Consider the following 14,365-nt stretch of genomic DNA (forward strand, 5'->3'; position numbering starts at 1 on the left):
CTCGACTTGACTTTACTTGACTTAACTTGACTTGACCTGACCTGACTTGACTTAAATTGATTTGACTCTATTTGACTCGACCTGACTTGACTTTTCTTGAGTCAACTTACCTTCGCTGCGATACGGATATTGCACAATGAGATAACAATATTTATTCAATAGTTCCTGCCACTCCACAGTAGAATAACTTCTCAATATTCATTTAGAAATAATATGAATTTCATTATATTTTCACAGTAATAAAATGAAATTGACTCAATAAATGAAAGTGATAATCCAACAATAAGGCATCTGATAATAGTGATGTGGATGTTTGCACTTAAATCACATTAATAGACATAACAATATAGATCACCTTAAAGCAAGCTGAGCTAGTCTCATGCTAACACCTACTGTAAGTGTGTACAGTACATATTTTAAAGTTTAATATGTTGTTTTAGTGTTTAATGAAGCATGGCGGTCTCTCGCTGAACGTGTTACAGCATGAGGTCATGAATTATTCATATGATCACTGTAGTCTGTGTGACACGAGCAGTTTTCAGGGATTATAGAAACATTGTTTTGTGCAGTCGTTGTTGTGAATCTGCTGGAAGAGGCTAAAAATAAACCCCTGACCACTCAACGGTTCTTGCGTCACACTGGACACTCAGGGACTATCTTTACCTCACACTAGTGTGTGTGCATTGACACACAATGTCTATCATTAGTGCGTGTGTCTGTATGTGTGTGAGTGTTTAAGATGGGAAAGCAATTTGTAACCAGTATGTGAGCAGAAATACGTGACTTTCAGGGCTTTGATTAACAAATGAACCAATAAAGTCCAATAAAGGCTTTCAGGGTTTTGATTAAAAAATCAAGTCTGTTAATCAGCCCGTTGAATGAAAAAATTATATATATTTTTTAAAATGTAAATATTGATGTTATCATTCAATGCATTTGCCATCACAAAAATCTTTAAAGGTGCAGAAGGTGATCATCTTCAGAAACGTGTTTTGTTGTGCTGGTTGAAAGTTTCTTCACATTCCTATAGTAATGGTTAAAGTAAATGATCTAAATGTGTTTATATGTATTTTTTTTATTTTCGGGAAGGTATAAAACTGTTTAATTAAAACATTAAAAATGTTTATCCAATTAAATATTGTCAGGCCGACATCTCCCAAAATTCTGATAAGTAGCCCAAACTGTCTGCCAGCAAATGTAGATTTGTATAGCAGCACATCTCTGTTCATGCATATCTGATATTAGCGCGTGCACGCCTGCATGTGCGCCATGCTTTCATGTGCACACAAGACAGTAAAAGCGAATCATTTTAAAATCCTGAATCAATATTGGAGTTACTTTTGCTGCTGGAAGAAGGACGACTCCATGAGTGAAGTATTTCTGTTAGACAGGCAATGTTATGCTTTCAAAACTATTGTAGTCATGCAGAGCATGTAGACTGTGTTGTTATGAATGGGTTATATGCACAGAAGTGTTGTTCAGCCACTGAAATCTTCCTGCAATAGATTGATGTGACTACTTTCAGTTTCATAAGGTCTTTTTACAGCATCGATAATGTCGATTTTATTTAGTTTAACAACAAAACATCAGTAATTAGTGCTGTTCCACTTAGCCTGCTTTACTGAGCTGAAATTGGTGTTATATTCTCATTGGTTTATTTGTGAACAATGACAGCCTGTGACGGGCTCTCGATATTGTTTACCGCAACTCTGAGATAGCATGTAAGTGTGGCTTTGTAATAAGTGTAATTCCTGCACGCCGCTGATCAGACACTAACTACATTTCTAACTGGCGAATGACATAAACTAGTGGGTTGTCTTTTTGTAATCATATACAGTTGAAGTCAGAATTATTAGCCCCTCTGTTTATTTTTAAGCAGGACCCGGAGGACCCGGTTTCCATCACATTTCCAAAGAGATGCGGTACAGGAGAATTGGGTCAGCTTAAATTGTGTGAATGAATTGTGTATGGATGTTTTCCAGTGATGGGTTGCATCTGGCTGTTAGCCAATGATGTCTGCGGTTGGCATTAAAAGCAGTGTGGTGTACGGTAAATTTTAAGTTTTCCATTTGCGGATTTGGCATCCTACCGCACAACACGACATGTTTGCTATTGCAAACGGTCGGTTTTTGCAACCGGTATGTAAGGCAAGGCAAGGCAAGTTTATTTATATAGCACATTTCATACACAGGGGCAATTCAAAGTGCTTTACATAACAGGAATAAAAGAGTCAAGTGTAAGAAAATAAAAACAAATAATACGAATTGTAAAAATAAGAATAAAAAATAGATAAAACAGATAAAAATGTGTTTAGATAGGTTATAAGATAATGAAAATAATGTATAAGGTTGTGTGGCGTCATGTGTGACGTAGGTTTATATGTATTTAGACCTATTAGACCTTGTTGTGTGTATTGCCCATACCTTCCAACATTTGGATCATAAAATCCGGGAGATTTTATTTGGGGTTTGGGCTGTGGCGTAGCGGACGGGCCCGCAGGGTACGCACCGCGGGGGGGCCCCACGATAGAGGTCTGCATTATTATTACGAAATTTTAGAATAAATCGCGGGAGTGGTCGGTAACGGGTTTAATTTGGGACGGGAGCGGGCTGTCTAGCAATATTGCGGATATTGCTATGCGAATGAGAGAGAGAGAGAGAGCTTTGCCTGTGTGTGTGCTTGGTGCTTGTGTGTGTGTGTGTGTATGTTAGTGCGCGCGCGTGTGAATGAGAAAGAGAGAGAGTTTTGCCTGTGTGTCTGCTTGGTGCTTGTGTGTGTGTATGTTTATACAGACAGCTTGGCTGTCTGGACTGTATAGCTGGGTGATTTTCGGTTTTGTTCTCCCCCGCTCTTTAGCTGGATTAGGCACGGCGGACAGAAATCAGGGCGGGTCGGGCAGCGGGACAACAAATTCTTAATATAAGCGGGATCGGTCGGGTTCGGGCTAAAACCTGGCGGGTGCGGGCGGGAGCGTGATTTAAAATTTAGTCCCGCGTAGATCTCTACCCCACGTTGTCGCGATTTTCAATCATTGAAAATCTGGCAACCGCAATAATCAAACTCTTGGTAACAACTGTGCTCGGAACCAAAGTTCACAGGTCTGTGTTCTCTGAACTCCTCTCAAGCGGTGGACTACTTTATTCTGATTGCCTGCCGCCGAACCGCGTCAAAGCTCATACCATAAAGTTGACTTGATAATAGTTCTCCTCGACGCCCACACAGGAGAAGACGCGCCGCGCTGTTCCTCGCCGCCGGTTCTCATTAAAAATGAATGACTTCTGGCTACTTTGAGGCTCTCGCCGCTTTCGGTTTGTGATCGATCCTCAGTTTGGGAAGGCTTCCCCGCGTTGTGGCTCCACCCCGCCCCCTTTCCCGCTCCCTAGTTTGTGAACGCTCCTCAGTGTGTGAACGCTCCTCAGTTTGTGATCGCTCCTCAGTTTGTGATCGCTCCTCAGTGTGTGATCGCTCCTCAGTGTGTGATCGCTCCTCAGTTTGTGATCGCTCCTCAGTGTGTGAACTCTCCTCAGTTTGTGAACGCTCCTCAGTTTGTGATCGCTCCTCAGTGTGTGATCGCTCCTCAGTGTGTGATCGCTCCTCAGTGTGTGATCGCTCCTCAGTGTGTGAACTCTCCTCAGTTTGTGATCGCTCCTCAGTGTGTGAACTCTCCTCAGTTTGTGATCGCTCCTCAGTGTGTGATCGCTCCTCAGTTTGTGATCGCTCCTCAGTTTGTGATCGCTCCTCAGTGTGTGATCGCTCCTCAGTTTGTGAACGCTCCTCAGTTTGTGAACGCTCCTCAGTGTGTGAACGCTCCTCAGTTTGTGATCGCTCCTCAGTGTGTGATCGCTCCTCAGTGTGTGATCGCTCCTCAGTGTGTGAACGCTCCTCAGTTTGTGAACGCTCCTCAGTTTGTGATCGCTCCTCAGTGTGTGAACGCTCCTCAGTTTGTGATCGCTCCTCAGTGTGTGAACGCTCCTCAGTGTGTGATCGCTCCTCAGTTTGTGAACGCTCCTCAGTTTGTGATCGCTCCTCAGTGTGTGATCGCTCCTCAGTGTGTGATCGCTCCTCAGTGTGTGAACGCTCCTCAGTTTGTGAACGCTCCTCAGTTTGTGATCGCTCCTCAGTGTGTGAACGCTCCTCAGTTTGTGATCGCTCCTCAGTTTTTGAACGCTCCTCAGTTTGTGATCGCTCCTCAGATCGCTCCTCAGTTTGTGATCGCTCCTCAGTTTGTGAAGGCTTTCCCGTTTTGTCGCTCCACCCCGCCTCCCTTCCCCGCTCCTCAATTTGTGATCGCTTCCCCACATTGCCCCCCCCCCCTCAACTGCCCCGTCAGTGATCCCTGCAGGGGGCCCTCCGCATTTTGCGCTACGCCACTGGGTTTGGGGGGTGGGGTGTTGTGCGCACGAACTTAAGAGCGGGGAGCGGGTATGCAGATGGTTGGGGGGTGGAATTCCAGGAGTTTTCCGGGAGAAAGAAAAATACGGGAGATGGGTCTGAAATACAGGAGACTCTCGGGTTAAACGGGAGTGTTGGCAGGCATGGTATTGCCTCTTCTTGTCGAATTGCTGAATGCCTCCTCAGCTGTAAGCCACTTTGTATAAAAGCGTCTACTAAATGAAAAGTTGTAAATCTAAAACTTGAGAAATTGAGTAGATGAACATGATGTAAACTGTACATATTCTCATGCATTATAAAAGATATATACGATCCCTTTAAGTATGTCCTGCTGTCTGCCATATAAATGCTAATAAGCATTCAGTCTTCCCAAATGAGCTGACACAGCAAACATCGACTAAAGTTTTCCTTTGATTCATAATGTCACTCAATCAATTACCTTGTCAGGCTCTGAGCGGGAATAATCAGCCCATGATGGATCTTGCTTGGTTGTCTTTAAAGAGAGGACAATGCTTTCACTATTTATAACTCCAATGTTATGTCAGTCCTGGCAGATGTGCTTTATGGTAATTAAAAGGGTCCTGAGACCGTCTCATTTATTGCTCTCTGATGAATGCGTTTATTCCAGAGGACGATCTATGAGACTTTAATGACACCGATGCGCATCCGTGACTCCATTTATATCCGATGATGAGTACATGGAGTTTTGTCAGACAGTGTAGTATTATTATACACAAGCACTGTATGGGATCGATTTGCTGGGTTTTTCACATGCAAAGGTGCTGTAGTGTTTGTTATTTTATTGTTGTATACACTCGCTGGCCACTTTATTAGGTACACCTTGCAACTGTCCTATAATTTCTCCTATCATATATATTCAACAGGGAGCTGGAAAACCTGAATATATTTACTGAATAGGAATGAGATTTTATGCATGCTCATGATAATCGTCAGCACGTGTCATTCGCTCAGTGATGTCTTTTTAAGTGCAAAGGTGACGTTGCTTGATGTCTTTGTTATGAGATCTTGGCATTACCAAGACAACATCGTCATGAGGCCATTATAATTGTGTCATGAATATTCTTTCTGATCCCTTTTTTAGTGGAAAAAATAAAAAATAAAAATAAATTGTTTTTATTTTAATTTCTCATTAAAACTTTTCAAATAACATTATAAGCGTGATTAGATTAATGAAATGTTTTATGATTTATGCCATTTTAATTAGTGTCATGAATATATTTATATGGTACATTTTTAAGTGGAACAAATTATATTCAATTCAATTCAATTCAATTAATTTATTATTAAAAGTGTCAGTAATTGTTCAAATAATACATTTTATGGCAGATTTATGATTTATGCCATTATTATATTATTTTGTCATTAATATTTTTCTAATCACTTTTTTCAGTGGAACAAATTAAATTAAATTATTTATTTGTTTAAATTAAATTTCTCATTAGTGTTTTTTAAAGATATATGGTTTATGCCATTATAATTGTCATGAATATTTTTCTCAATTAATTTAAGTTATTTAATTTAATTTAATTTATCATTAAAATTTTTTTACTTTTTTGATCAGATTTATTATTAATGCAATTATAATTGTATCATGAATATTTTTTCTGATATTTTTTTCAGTGGAACAAATTAAATTAAAATAAATGAAATAAAATATTCTAATTAAAAGTGTAAATACTTTTTCAAATATTTTTATAACAGCAGATTGATATTTCATTTCATTTATTCATGTTTTAATGAACTACTTTTTTACTACTGTTTTGATTCAGTTGGCTTTTTCAATAGGTTTACATTTATCCTATTGATTTCTTTTTTTCATAGTCTTTGCAGCTTCAGCTTTTTTTAAGTGTTGAAAAGATGCTCTAGAAGTGCACTGCAAAAAAAGTTTTAGAGACTTTGTCTTGTTTTTTTCCAAATATGAAAACAATTCTTAAATCAAGAAGCGCTTTCTTGACAAGAAAAATATTGTCTTTTTTCAGAAATAATGTCAAAATTAAATCAGTTTTTCCTTAAAACAAACAAAATAATCTGCCAATGGAGAAAGCAAAATCATCTTATTTCAAAGCGAAAACAGTTTTATTATTGCTTCCCCCATGCATTGGCAGATTATTTTGCTTGTTTTAAGGAAAAACTCACTTAATTTTGAGTCATTACTTCTGAAAATAAAACAAAATTAGTCTAGAAAAAGCTTCCTGGTTTAAAAATTAAGATATTTCTTCCATAAACAAGACAAAAACTCAAAGTGAGAAAATAAATCTTTGCACTGTATACATTATTCACCGGCAGCCAATTAAGACTACAAGCTCCCATCATGCAAATGCATTATAAAGCGATGTTGATTTGTGCATGAGTAAGAGCGCAATTACTTTGACTGATTGTTGGTGAGCTGATGCAGGACAGAAGGTTTCACATGGACTTAATTCAGGCGGTTATTATTGCTGAATGTAAACTATAATCGCAAATGCAGCATGTCTGTCTGGAGTTCTCAAGGTAAAAAGTTTACAACATGAAGAGCTCACCAAAGTAATGCGCCATGATGTGGGCTGATGAAGTGTGTGTGTATGTGTGTGTGTGTGGGACGGAGATCTCCCTGATCTGCTGTGCATGTGTGACATGTGCCTGTTTCTTTTGCGAGCCTTTGATTCACGACTCGACCGCTTCTAAAAATAACAGCAGGCAGAGCGGGACAGCGGCCTGTCTCCAGAGACACACACACAGGCATGCGCACACAGACACACACATGCCCACACGCACATTTTTTTTTGTTTTATCCTAAAATTTTGAATGTTGCATGTTCTGTTTATCATTAATAATAATTATTAATTTATCCTAAAAAGAGGATTGGTAAATGTACTGTTTATTATTATTGTTTATACGAAAATGTTAATTAGTAAATATACTGTTTGTTAATATTTATTATTATTGTTTTGTCCAAAAACGTTGATCGGTAAATATACTGTTTATTATTATCATCATTTATTTTTATTGTTTTATCCTAAATTGTCGATTGTTAAATATGCTGTTTATTATTGGGTTTTTTTTATCACTACTGCCTCAAGAGAACTTAATTTGGAAATAAAAACACTACTTTATATCATGTAAAAGTTTACTTTGAAAACACACTCATTAAAAACTTTCAAAATATGTTAATTTTGACTTTTACCTTTTAGTAAAGAATCCAGCAGTCACATTACTCTTTTAACATTTGTCTACATTACACACACACACACACACACACACACACACACACACACACACACACACACACACACACACACACACACACACACACACACACACACACACATATATTATACAGTACATCAACCACAGAGCACTATATTTTCACCAATTTCATTTCATTTCCACACCAACAGAACTATAAAATGAAAATAAAAAGGGAATTCTGGATTGGACTATACAAAATAAATATAATAACTAGCACAAACAAACAAACAAACAAACAAACAAACAAACAAACAAACAAACAAACAAACAAACAAACAAACCAACAAACCAACAAATAAATACATAAACAAACAAAACAAACAAACAAAAATACTTACAAACAAATGCATAAATACACAAATGAACGAAAAAATGCATAAACAAACCAATAAATACATACACAAACAAACAAACAAACAAATACACAAACAAACAAATAAAAACACAAACAATCAAACTAATAAATAGACAAACAAACAAATAAATACACAAACAAACAAACAAATAAATACACAAACAATTATATAAATACACAAACAAACAAAAAATAAATACACAAACAAACAAACAAAAATACATAAATACACAAACAAACAGACAGACAAACAATTAAACAAACAAATACATAAACAAACTAATAAATAAATGCACAAACAAACAGATACATAAATACACATACTGTAGAAACAGACAGACAAACAAATGAACAAACAAATACACAAACTAATACTTAAACAAACAAGCAAACAAACAAATAAACAAATACACAAATAAACAAACAAACAGACAAAAATACAAACAATAAATACATAAATACACAAACAAAGAAACAGATAGACAAACAAATGAACAAAAATACATAAACAAACTAATAAATAAATACACAAATAAACAAACAAACAAACAAACAAACAAATAAATAAATACACAAATAAACAAACAAATAAAGATATAAACAAACAAACAGACCGAAAAAATACAAACAAACAAACAAACAAATACATAAATACACAAACAAATAAACACACAAACAAACAAATAAATAAAAACACAAACAAAGAAGCAGACAGACAAACCAACAAATAAATAAATACACAAACAAATACATAAATACACACACAAAGAAACAGACAGACAAACAAATAAACAAACAAGCAAATAAATAAATACACAAACAAATACATAAATACACAAACAAAGAAACAGACAGACAAACAAATAAACAAACAAATAAATAAATACACAAACAAACAAATAAAAAATCTATCATGTTTTTCCTGTTCGTATGAATTAGTTTGACCTTTAATAAAATGCAGACACACACACACACACACACACACACACACACACACACACACATTGTAAAAATACTGATTATTAGCATGAATTAATATTGTTTTATTTAACATTTTTATTGTTAAATATACTGTTTATTCTCTTTTATTATTTAAAAAAACTTTTTTTACTACTATTTACTGTGTTTGATTTGGTTTTTTTTTATATAAATTTTTTTTGTAATGAATATTTAATATTTTTATTTCAATAGTTTTTTGGAACATATTTTATTTAAATGAGAGAGAGAGAGAGAGAGAGAGAGAGAGAGAGAGAGAGAGAGAGACATGGGCAGTGTCTCTCTCTCCAGTCATTTTGTTCAGTAGCTCCCGTCGCGCCTCAGAGCAGCTGCTAACACACACACACACACACACACACACACACACACACACACACACACACACACACACACACACACATGCACTGGAACTCGCACTGAAAGCGTGGAGAGAGTGAGACGAATCCACAGAGAGAGGGAGGGAGGGAGAGAGAGAGAGAGAAAGCAGGTAGAGAAACACAGACGCAAAAAGGGGAACTTGCATCGGTGGGCAGAAGTAGAGAAAAAGGCGTCTGGACATTATTGAGGATCAGCTCATGAGAGAAGGATCGAGACGCGTCCACAGCCAACACATGCCTGTTTTTAAGGTACACCTGCTTTACTGCTGTGGGACCAGAACTCGTGTGTGTGTGTGTGTGCGTGTGTGTGTGTGTGTGTGTGTGTGTGTGTGTGCAAATTAGGAACATGTTTCAAAATCCTGCTGTTTGTATCTGCTTTATTTTATGTACTGTGTTGGATGACATTGACATTCATGCAGTTTTACTTAACATCAAGATTTCAACTGCATAATAAATGTTTTGTTACACTGTACAATAAGGTTGTTTATTTAATGCATTTACTAACATGAACTAGCAATGAACTATACATTTATATTAGTATTTGCTCATGTTAGTTAATGAAAATACAGTTGCTTAATTTCAGTGTCGCATTAACTCTCATATTAACTGTCTGCTAACACTTTAGTTTGGTCGGAATAAAAACAGATTTGTTTGTTTGTTTTTTGCTTATTCATTCGTTCTTTAACTTATTTATTTGGCTGGAATTAGAACAAATTTAATTATTTATTTATTTATTTAGCTGGTATAAAAGCAGATGTATTTATTTATTTAGTTGAAATATTTATTTATTTAGCTGGAATAAAAGCAGATTTATTTATTTATTTAGTTGTAATATTTTCTTATTTATTTCATTAGCTGGAATAAAAGCACGTTTATTTATTTATTTAATTAGCTGGAAAAAAATCACATTTATTTATTTAGTTATTTAGTTGAAATATTTATTTATTTATTTAATTAGCTGGAATAAAAGCAGATTTGTCTTTATTTTATTAGCTGGAAAAAAAGCACATTTATTTATTTATTTAATAACTGGAATAAAATCTGATTTATTTATTTATTTATTTATTTTATTAGCTAGAATGAAAGCACGTTTATTTATTTATTTATTTATTTATTTTATTAGCTGGAATAAAAGCACATTTATTTATTTATTTAATAGCTGGAATCAAAGCACATTTATTTATTTAATAGCTGGAATAAAATCTGATTTATTTATTTATTTATTTATTTTATTACCTGGAATAAAAGCACATTTATTTATTTATTAGCTGAAATAAAAACACATTTATTTATTTATTTATTTATTTATTTATTAGCTGAAATAAAAGCACATTAATTTATTTATTTAATAGCTGTAATAAAATCTGATTTATTTATTTATTTATGTATTTATTTATTTATTTATTAGCTGAAATAAAAGCACATTAATTTATTTATTTAATAGCTGTAATAAAATCTGATTTATTTATTTATTTATTTATTTATTTATTTATTTATTTATTTATTTATAAGCTGGAATAAAAGCACATTTGTTTATTTGTTTAATAGCTGGAATCAAAGCACATTTATTTAGTAGCTGCAATAAAAGCAGAATTATTTATTTAATATCTGTAATAAAATCTGATTTATTTATTTATTTATTTTATTAGCTGGAATAAAATTACATTTATTTATTTTATTAGCAGGAATAAAAACACATTTATTTATTTATTAGCTGGAATAAAAGCACATTTCATTTATTTATTTATTTGTTTGTTTATTTTATTAGCTGGAATAAAAGCACATTTATTTATTTATTTATTTATTTTATTAACTGGAATAAAAGCACATTTATTTATTTATTTATTTATTTATTTATTTATTTATTTATTTATTTATTTATTTATTTATTTATTTATTTGTTTGTTTGTTTGTTTGTTTGTTTGTTTGTTTGTTTAATACCTGGAATAAAAGCACATTTTATTTATTTATTTATTTGTTTATTTTATTAGCTGGAATAAAAGCACATTTATTTATTTATTTATTTTATTAACTGGAATAAAAGCACATTTATTTATTTATTTATTTGTTTATTTGTTTGTTTGTTTGTTTGTTTAATACCTGGAATCAAAGCACATTTATTTATTTAGTTATAATAAAAACACATTTATTTATTTATTTATTTAATAGCTGGAATAAAAGCAATCAATATCTATCCATCCATCCATTTTTTTTATTTTACGTTTTAATTATAATAATTTTTACATACTTTTTACGTAATTTTACAAGTAGGATAAAACTTTTAAAAGTAATACATTACAGTCATTAGCATAAGTCTTTAAATAAACAAAATGCAAAAATATCAGAGCATATTATTTGATGTAGACCACACGGTGGCTCAGCGGTTAGCACTTGCCTCACAGCAAGTATGTCGCTGGTTCGAGCCCCAACTGGGTCAGTTGGTATTTCTGTGTAGAGTTTGCATGTTCTCCCTGAGTTGGCGTGGGTTCCCTCCGGGTGCCCTGGTTTCCCCCACAGTCCAAACACATGCGCTATAGGGGAATTGAACAAACTTTTTTAGTTAAATTTAAATATTAATTTTTCATGTTCCTTATTTTATGCAGATGTTTGTGTATGGACGATACATATTTTGTGGATATTTCCTTTTTCAAAGGCTATATTTCATGAAGAATGAAGAACACTGTATCTGTACGCTGTTCATATTTTATGCCTTTGTGTGTGTGTGTGTGTGTGTGTGTGTGTGTGTGTGTTTTATTGGTTATAAATGGAGTTTGCTGAGATAAGCAAGTGGTAAATTGTTAGAATCACTTGCACTCGTTTTCACAGAACAAAACGTACTGAGAGAAATGTGAGTTAAGTGATGATAGATTGCTTTATGACGTTTATATGAGCGAGCAGCCAATGAGATGTACATTTCCCACAAAGCTCACGCAGACTGTAGTACACTGTAAATTACATTTTAAAAATACTTTTTGCTGCTTGTTCAAACTATTTCTATAAAATAAGCTGGAACAACACAATTCTTGAGTTTTCAATGGGATAACTTAACTGTTTTACGTTCAATCCACTTAAATTTGTAAAAACCCAATTCCTTCATGTTGTCCCAACACAAATCGATTAAGTTAACTTAACACATTTAAGTAGATTGAATAGAAAACAATTAAGTTGTCCCCCAAACAACTCAAGAATTGTGTTGTTTCTGCTCATTTTAAGTAAGTAGTCTGAACAAGCTGCAAAAAATACACATTTTCGAGTGTACACTGTGACTGTACGAGACAGACGTGACACTGCTGATAGTGTGCAGGAAACCAGCTTTAACACATCATTTCTCAATACACTGAACAAATGATGTCTGCAAAATTGCTGCAGACAATTTATATGGGTTGAATTTAAACAAATTAAATGTGTTAATGTTTAAGTTAAACCTAATTTAATTTAAATTTGGTTGTTTAAATTTGGTTGTTTAAATTTGTTTGCTTAAATTTGTTTAAATTGACTGTGTGCAGCTTTACTCTCTGAAAAAACTCATCCTGTGGGATTTATAAGCTTTTTGAGACATGAGGACGTCACCAGTGTCCCCATATTTCACCTCCATTTTGTAATACCTGTGTCATACCCATGTCATTATACAGATTTGTGTCCTGATATGTCACAAAAACAAGTACACACACACGCACACACACACACACACACACACACACACACACGCAATAACACTCCATTTTAACATTTACTCTCCTAATCCAGTCAGGGCTAATAACACAGGTGGTCAAACAAAGGCAAGTGGACACCACGCAGGAGTGTAAAAGTGTGTGTGTGTGTGTGTGTTTCGTTTACTCTGTTTGTGTTTGCGAGAGAAATTAGATTGTCATGCTTTACTTTTTTTAGTAGCGCTTAAATAAGTTTGGTGCTTGTTTACCACTCAAGCATCAGCTTTTGAGGCCATTTTGAGAAGCACAAACAGAGCAGATTGGACACTGTGTGTGTGTGTGTGTGTGTGTGTGTGTGTGTGTGTGTGTGTGTGTGTGTGTGTGTGTGTGTGTGTGTTTGGCGGACGTTAATGACTGTGTATTCGCTCGGACATAGAAGTCCAGCCAAGTGGCATGATGTCTTGAGTGAGGCTGTGGTGAGCGATCAGCACTTAATGGTGTGTTTGTGAAAGACACACTCATGACTCTCTCTCTCTCTCTCTCTCTCTCTCTCTCTCTCTCTCTCTCTCTCTCATGATGTGTTTATGTGAAGTGGGTGTCGCCCGTCCTCGCTCTAGACTTCTCCTGTCTCATAATAGTCTTTCTTGCACTTCTTGCTATCTTGTAAACTGGAATCTGCATACACTTAAACTCTTCACTGACACACACACACACACACACTCGCGCAGATGCACATGTGATCGGGGGGGGATTCAGGTCTGATCCTCCTGTTCGTCCTGATGGTGAGTGTGTGTGTTGATGGTACCATTCTGCAATTTCTGTCTGTTGTGTGTTTCATATTACAGTATGTGTGTGTGTGTGTGTGTGTGTGTGTGTTTGCTGCTGCTGTTGTGTAAGGAAAATGTTTCTATAGTTTACTTATTCAAAAGGCATCAACTTCATAGTTGTTGGTATTTAAATCGAAACTGGCGAGACAGTAACTCATTGTTTTTGAGACTGACTGAAGACACTGTATAATGTATCTGTAATGAATATTATTCAGCGTTTTGAGTTTATTTACGGTTGTGATTTGCGTTATGGGATGTTGATCTGTGCTCTGTTGACTTTTAATGTTGAAAATTCAACTCTACAGTTTAATAAAGTGACTTTTACTCACATTTCAGTAGTTTGAAATAATATAATGCATAAGAAATAATCATATATAGTGTGTAAAATAACAGAAAATGCACTGGCAGTTTATTACAAGCGGTTTGTAGCATAAAATACAACACCAACCCAGACAGTTTCGCTCTTTAATAGAAATGTTCATAATAGTCACTTTTTCACCACTCAAAAGTTTGGGGTCG

General features: G+C 34.7%; 1 protein-coding gene across 16 annotated transcripts in view; it reads left to right on the forward strand.

Annotated features, from left to right (window-relative positions):
• Positions 1-14,365, forward strand: part of rgs3a (regulator of G protein signaling 3a) — a 205,467-nt gene that overhangs the window by 100,573 nt on the left and 90,529 nt on the right. The window contains exon 1 of one of the 16 annotated variants that reach the window (XM_005168407.6): positions 9,214-9,618. In XM_005168407.6, the coding sequence (XP_005168464.1) occupies positions 9,568-9,618 (51 nt within the window). In that variant the 5' untranslated portion in view covers positions 9,214-9,567. 16 annotated transcript variants of the gene reach the window in all.

The sequence above is a fragment of the Danio rerio genome, chromosome 5 (genome assembly GCF_049306965.1).
Source record: "Danio rerio strain Tuebingen ecotype United States chromosome 5, GRCz12tu, whole genome shotgun sequence".
NCBI classification, from domain to species: domain Eukaryota; kingdom Metazoa; phylum Chordata; class Actinopteri; order Cypriniformes; family Danionidae; genus Danio; species Danio rerio.